This window comes from Aquarana catesbeiana, linkage group LG07 (assembly GCF_042186555.1).
Source record: "Aquarana catesbeiana isolate 2022-GZ linkage group LG07, ASM4218655v1, whole genome shotgun sequence".
NCBI classification, from domain to species: domain Eukaryota; kingdom Metazoa; phylum Chordata; class Amphibia; order Anura; family Ranidae; genus Aquarana; species Aquarana catesbeiana.
The window spans coordinates 33,668,089-33,675,921 of NC_133330.1; the positions used below are offsets into that span (position 1 = coordinate 33,668,089).

General features: G+C 40.3%; 1 protein-coding gene across 1 annotated transcript in view; it reads left to right on the forward strand.

Moving 5' to 3' along the window:
• The window catches only part of TXNRD3 (thioredoxin reductase 3), a 53,395-nt gene extending 49,257 nt beyond the window's left edge, over positions 1–4,138 (forward strand). The window contains exons 14-16 of the mRNA XM_073591933.1: positions 187–282; positions 1,691–1,825; positions 3,380–4,138. Coding sequence (XP_073448034.1) covers positions 187–282; positions 1,691–1,825; positions 3,380–3,442 — 294 coding nt within the window. The 3' untranslated portion in view covers positions 3,443–4,138. The remainder of the gene's footprint in view (positions 1–186; positions 283–1,690; positions 1,826–3,379) is intronic.
• The last annotated feature ends 3,695 nt before the right edge of the window (positions 4,139–7,833 follow it).

Genomic DNA, 7,833 nt, shown 5'->3' on the forward strand with positions numbered 1-7,833 from the left:
TTTTTTTATATATATATATATATATATATATATATATATATATATATATATATATATATATATATATATATATATATATATATATATATTTTCTATATTAAGCCAAAGATGCATTTGGTGTCATTTTTTGGAAAGCCTTTTTTATTTTTATTTTTCCCTCCCAGTAACATCCATTTATCTTCTTAGGTCTACCACACTTTGTTCTGGCCTCTGGAATGGACGGTCCCAGGACGGGATAATAATCAGTGCTATGCAAAGATCATCTGCAATAAAGAGGACTATGTAAGTAACAACTTGGTTGATAAATAATCTTGCCATCTGGTATTTTAAGAAAATAAAATCTATTTAACCCAGGACCAAAGATGTAATCTACACCGATCAGCCATAACTTTATGACCACCCGCTTAATCTTGAATAGGTCTCCATTTTGCTGACAAAACAGTCCTGAGTCATGGACTCCACTTGACCTCTGAAGGTATGCTGTGGTATCTGGCACTGAGCCGTCATTAGCAGAATCTTTAACTCCTGTTAATTGTGAGTTTTCCAGCACATCCCACAGATGCTCGATTGGATTGAGATCCTCAGAATTTGGAAGTCAGCCTTTTGAACTCGTGTTCCGCAAACCATTCTTGAGCCATTTTTGCAGGGTACATTATCCTGCTGAAAGAGGCCTCTGCCATCAGGGAATACTGTTTTTCAATGAAGGGGTGTACTTAGTTGGCAATAATGTTTAGGTAGGTGGTATGTGTCAAGTATCATCCACGTGAAAGGCAGGACCCAAGGTTTCCCAGCAGAACATTGTCCAAAGCTTCACACTGCCTCCACCGGCTTGCCTTCTTCCCCTACTGCATCCTGTTGCCATCTCTTCTTCAGGTAAATGACACCAACCCGGCCATCCATATGATGTAATGATAACATGCTTCATTAGACCAGGCCACCTTCTTCCGTTTCTCCGTGGTCCAGTTCACGTGCACATTGTAAGCACTTTAGGCTGTGCACATGGGTCAGTTTGGGGCACCCTGACCGGACTGTGGCTACACAGCCTCTTACACCACAAACAGCAATGTCCATTTTTCTGCTTTCAACACCAACTTCAAGGACAACATTTTGACTTGCTGCCTAATCTATCCCACCAAAAATGCCATTGTAACAAGATAACCAATGTTATTCACTTAACATGTCAGTGGTCGTAAAGTTCTGGCTGTTCAGTGTATGTGGTAGCTGCATTTTAGTAGTCCTTTGCATTTTTATTTTATTTTTTTTCCACCTGGTAATCCTGTCAGTAACATGCATCCTGTCCTAGTGTAACAATACTCGTAAATGTACTGAATCTATTGGGAGGAGCCCAAAGTTGGGCTTTAAAGAGACAAAGCATGGGGGAATATGCATGTATTCAAGAAATGTCCTGAAAGCACAAAAGGTTTTTCACCTTAATGCATAGAATGTATTAAGGTGAAAAATCATGAGGGTTTACAACCAACCCCTTTTTAAGTTGTCACAGTGAGAAAGTTATTCATAAATAACTTTTATATATTATATTTTATTTTTTTACCAGGAAGCAAAACTTTTTGGGACAGTTTTTTGTGGTCTAATATGTACTTATTTTTTTTTTTTTTATATGTGATGCCAAGGACCCCCCTAGAAGTAGCAGGATTTGGCCAAAGACTAACATTTAATTCTTCTTCCTTAGGAGCGTGTTGTTGGATTCCATGTCTTGGGTCCAAACGCTGGCGAGATCACTCAGGGATATGCCGCCGCCATGAAATGCGGACTCACTAAAGAGAAGCTGGACGAGACTATCGGCATCCATCCAACGTGTGCAGAGGTGAGTGGCCCCAGTCTGTTGTGTTATCAGTTTCACATCGATGTAAAAACTGACTTGCTAAGGTTTATCGTGTGTTGGTTTACAGTGGTGTTTTTTTTTTTTTTTTTGTTTTTTTTTCTTCTCCACATCGAGACATGCCAAGCTACTTTGTGAAAACATATGCTGCAAATTGTCAGATAAAATCATTAGCAGATGCAGCGCAATTTTCTGCAATGGCAGTATATGATGCTTTTCCACGGCTGAAGCATAACCACCTGTAACTTGTAAAAAGGCAACAAAGGCACATTTATTACCCAACTAGGCAAAAGATTTCCCTTGCCTGCCTGGCACTAAAAAAGATTGGCTCAGCTTTGCATGTGAATGTCATCGACTTAACTGTTAGAACTTGTTAAAGACAGCTTGCTTGTGTATAAATCCAAAGAAAAAGATTTAACTGCGCTCCGAAGAAAAGGCCAAAGGCTGGTAACTTTATTCCCCACAGGACAAGAGTCCCCACCTAAAACTTTTCCACGGACTCATTTCACCCACAAGGCTGGAATTAAAAAGTATGGGATAAATAAATTGAAAAAATAATACATACATAACATTGATACGATTCTGCATCTCTTGCCGCAGCTTGACCTGAAAACTGAGTGCTCAAAGACCACTGATCGCTCAGTTCTTGGTCTTCAGTAACCGGTGACCGCTTCTCTGTTCTTCCCCTCCAGTGCTTACTGAATTGCTGGGCTATGAAGGAGGCGGGAGTGGCTGGCTCAGTCTCCCTGGGGCTCGCTGAGAGGGTTCTGGGTAGATCCTGACTGTAAAATCCAGAACAATCCCAGATCCTGGACCAGCTGAGTGACTTCAGTCGACAGCGGGCTTTATGGGTCACAGGAGTGCAGAATGAACTGTGATTCTTTTTGGAGAGGTATAGCCGAAATGGCTTTGGCTATACTTCTGTAATCAGAGACCTCTATGATTAAAGGAAAAGTTCACCTTTTGTAACATGTTACACCCATATTTAGGGTGTAACAACATGTTACAAATCCACAACGCTACCTACACTGTTGTCTTTCATTCACAGGGATCTATGAAATACAGGTCCTGTCTTCCACCTCAGATGGGCTTGTAGTTCTCAATGGACTATGACCGTGCTGATTAGTGAACTTGTGGTCTATTCACTCTTCAGCTTTCTCATACAGCCCATACAATGGAGCAGCCTAAGGTCCCTACATCACATGCATACCATACGTACATGCAATATACTAGGGCCAGTTCAAGCAGGAGCCAGTTAACCTACTAGCATGTTTTGTTTTTTTTTTTTGTGGGAGGAAACCAATGTACCCGGAGTAAACCACTACAGCACATGAAGAACATGCACACTCCATGCAGATAATGTTCTGGTCTGGATTTGTTGTCAGTGTTGCAAGAAAGTGCTAACCTCCAGGCCACTGTGCTGCCTGATTTGGAGTAATGCTTGTGCGATGTTGATTAACTTGTGCAGTTATTAAAACTGACATGAAATTAAACGGTTAGGCTTAACTTTTTTTATTTTATTTTTTTTCCTTGTACCAGGTATTTACCACTATGGAAGTCACAAAAGCTTCAGGTGGTGACATCACGCAAAAAGGTTGCTGAGGTTAAACCCTGCTGTTGACGCCACCCATGAATGATCTTCCGGCTGTGAGGCCAGTTCGGCTAAATAGACTCCAGTAGAAGATCGTCGAGGCCGCCTTGAACCAACCTGACATGCAGTGAAGCCTCCAGGAGTCGGTGAAGCTCGGTGACCACTCACAGGAGGATTCTCATGGGCGTTCGGTGTGACAGCAGGGTTTCTGAAACATCTGGATCTGTTTTGGAGCAGCATTTTTTTCCAGGAATGCTGATTATGAAGTCTTTGCTTGTCACCTCATCGAGGAGAGCTCTGACAGATGTCCAAATATCTTCCAGATCATGTCAACTTTCTAGCTTAGATTTATTGTTTTAAATATGCACTCTACCCTTTCCTGTGTTCCAGTATCTCCATGGACAATCCTATCAAAATCATCACAGTTGTTACCAGTTTGTGATGCACGCCGTATTATTATTATTAGGTTTTTCCTTGCCCTGTTAGCAAATATTCCAATATGGCCGCCTCCAGTGAAGAGCTGCCTATTTTTATGTATAAGCTTGCAGTCATCGCAAGCTTTGTATGTATTTTGCACCTTTGGGCTCTTTGTTTTTTACACAGCCAGGGTGTTTAAAAATGAACAAATTGACATTATTGGAATCTGCTTTTGGAATAAGATCTTCATTTATTATGTTGGTGAAAAGAATAAAGTCACTCAAACTCCAGTCCTTTTTAATTGCTAGTAGAAAAACACGGATCTACCTGAAAACTGTAAAAGGGTGCATAAAATCTGTATAGCATTGTGAATGTTTGTGTGGATAAAAAAAATCCATTGAATTGCAAATTACCATTTGTAAAATTGCCAATGAGTTGTATATGTAGCCTGCTTTGCTCAAAGCCTTTGTGTGGTTGGTAAGAGTTACCTGTGTGTGATCGTGGAAAATGGGATTTATCATTTTAAGTAGATCTTCACTGCATGTGAGCACCACCAACAAACACCATTTACCTCATTTTTAACCACTTCACGCAAATTGCCATACCTGTATGTCGGTACTGACGCTAAATACCGGGGTTATGGCAGCAGCTAGCTGCCATAACCCCGTTTTTTTTTTTTTTTGTTTTTTTTTTGTGAATGGCGTGCGTTTCTCTTTAGTCTAGTCTAAAAGTGGTCTCCGCGGCGGATTCACTGTGAGATCACTTTTATCAGTGGCAGGAGAGGTGTCCCCATCCTTTTGCGCTCCGGTCGTCTCTGCCGCTTACCGGACCCGCCGGATACTATCACTTCCTCTCCCGTGGATGCCTAGCTGCTGACTCAGGTGAAGATGGCACCTGCTTTGCTTCATGGCATGGAAGGGACCTCAAACGTCCCTTCCGCCCATAGCTCTTAAAGGAGACTTTTTTTTTTTTTTTTTTTTTTATTATTGCATTTTAGTGTAAATGTGAGATCTGAGGTCTTTTTGACCCCACATCTCATATTTAAGAGGTCCTGTCATGGTTTTTTTTTTTCTATTACAAGGGATGTTTACATCCCTTGTAATTGGAATAAAAGTGACCCAAAATTTTTTATTTTTTTAAACTGTCATATGAAAATGGTGTTCAAACCACACATGTGAGGTATCGCCGCGATCGTTAGCACGAGAAGAATAATTCTAGCCCTAGACCTCCTCTTTAACTCAAAACTGGTAACCTGTAGAAATTCTTAAACCTCACCTATGGAGATTTTTAAGGGTAAAAGTTTGTCCCCATTCCACGAGCGGGCGCAATTTTGAAGCGTGACATGTTGGGTATCAATTTACTCGGTGTAACATTATCTTTCACAGTATAAAAAAAAAAAAAAATTCGGCTAACTTTACAGTTTCATTTTTTTTTAAGTAAAAAAATATGTATTTTTTCCAAAAAGAGTGCGCTTGTAAGACCGCTGTGCAAATACGGTGTGACAAAGTATTGCAACAACCGCCATTTTATTCTCTAGGGTGTTAGAACCCCCAAACATTATATATAGATATATATATATATATCTCTCTCTATATATATATATATATATATATATATATATATATATATATATATATATATATATATATATATATATATATATATATATATATATATATCTAGAGATATAGAGAGATATATATATATATATATAGATCTATATATCTAGAGATATAGATATATAGATCTATATATATATATATATATATATATATATATATATATAATCTCTATATCTGTAATTTTCTAGCAAAAAAAGATTTTAACTTGTTAACTGTAAAAAAGAGACTCGGAGATTAAGTGATTAATAATCAAAGCAAACTCTGCCCCCCCCCCCCCCAATTCCATCCATATCTCTGCTTTATTTGGTTGAGAAATCAGTTTAGCAAAAGCAAAGCGTTCTCTGGTTGGACGAGGTAGAGATCAAGACTTCATCGCCTCTTGTCCCCAGAGAACATTTTGCATTCATTAAGATTATGGAAGGCATCCTCCGAATGGGATCTGTGTTGAGCAAGCAACTTACAGTGATTTTGTACGTTTGCCCACCGACAAATGATCAGTCTAATTTTAATGGTCAGTTTATTTTAACAGCGACAGACAGAATAACAAACAAAAAAAGGCATTTAAAAAAAAATGTATTGATTTGCATTTTAATGAGTGAAATTAGTATTTGACGCCTTCGCAAAACATTCCTTAGTATTTGGTGGCAAAACCCTTGTTGCCAGTCACAGAGGTCAGATGTTTCTTTTACTTGGCCACCAGGTTTGCATACATCTCCGAAGGGACTGTCCCACTCCTCTTTGCAGATCCTCTCCAAGTCATTAAGGTTTTGAGGCTGATGTTTGGTAACTTGAACCTTCAGCTCCGTCCGCATATTTTCTATGTGATTAAGGTCTGTAAACTGGCTGGTCCACTCCAGGACCTTTAATGTGCTTCTTCTTTGCGCCACTCCTTTGTTGCCTTGGCCATGTGTTTTGGGTCATTGTCATGCTGGAATACCCATCCACAACCCATTTTCAATCCTTTGGTTGAGGGAAGGAGGTTCCCATCCAAGACTTGACAGTACATGGGCCCCATCCATCGTCCCTTTGATGCAGTGAAGTTGTCCTGTCCCCTTAGCAGAAAAACACCCCCAAAGCATAATATTTCCACCTCCATGTTTGACGGTAGGGATGGTGTTTTTGGGGTCATAGGCAGCATTCCTCCTCCAAACACTGCGAGTTGATGCCAAAGAGCTTGATTTTGGTCTTAACTGACCACGACGCTTTCACCCAGTTCTCCTCTGAATCATTCAATGTTCATTAGCAAACTTCAGATGGGCCTGTACATGTGATTTCTTGAGCAGGAGGATCTTACAGGCGCTGCAGGATTTCAGTCCTTCAGAGTAGTGTGTTATCAATTGTTTTCTTGGTCACGATGGTCCCAGCTGCCTTGAGTTTGACAAGATTTCTTCCGTGTAGTTCTGGGCTGATTCCTCATCGTTCTCATGATCATTGAAACTCCATGAGGTGAGATCTTGCATGGAGTCCCAGACCGAGGGAGATTTTGTCTTTCTTCTATTTGTGAATAATCGCACCAACTGTTGTCGTCCTCTCTCACCAAGCTGCTTGGCGATGGTCTTGTAGCGTATTTCGGTCTTGTATAGATCTACAATCTTGTCCCTGACATCCTTGGACAGCTCTTTGGTCTTGTCCATGGTGGAGGGATTGGAATCTGATTGCTTCTGTGGAGCGGTGTATTGTACATAGTTAACAAGCTGAGATTAGGGGCACTCCCTATAATCCCTCGTTCACAATGAACGCGGGTTTGAAATTGTGCGAGTACGGGGGCGATTTGAAAGACATCTGTGGGGGTTTATGTACAGATGTCTATTGAAAGTACCCCTGAAGTCGCCAAAAGTACTGCAGGAACTACTTTTGGAAATTGGTGCAGTGCTGCAAAGTCAGCGGCGCACCAATTGGGACAGTGCTGTTGCCGGAAATAGGCTGCGATTTCACATGTCGATGTGAGCAGGGACTGAGAGAGTGCTCCTAGTATCAGCTTGTTACCTGTATAGAAGACACTTGGAAGCCATAAATCTTGCTGACTTGATAGGAATAAAATACTTATTTCACTCATTAAAATGCAAATCAATTTATAACTTTTTTGAAATGTTTTTCTGGACGCCTTTTTGTTCTGTCTCACCGTTAAAAGAAACCTACCATTAAAATTATAGACTGATCGTTTCTTTGTCAGTGGTGAACGTACAAAATCAGCCGGGGATCAAATACTTTTTTCCCTCGCTGTAGGAGTCCAGAGATGGGTAACAATACAGTGGAAGGTCAGGGGAATAAAACCCATTGAGAGACTTCAGGAACGTAATATGTACAGTCTGGAGGAAAGAAGGGAAAGGGGAGACATGATTGAAACCTTTAAATATATCAAG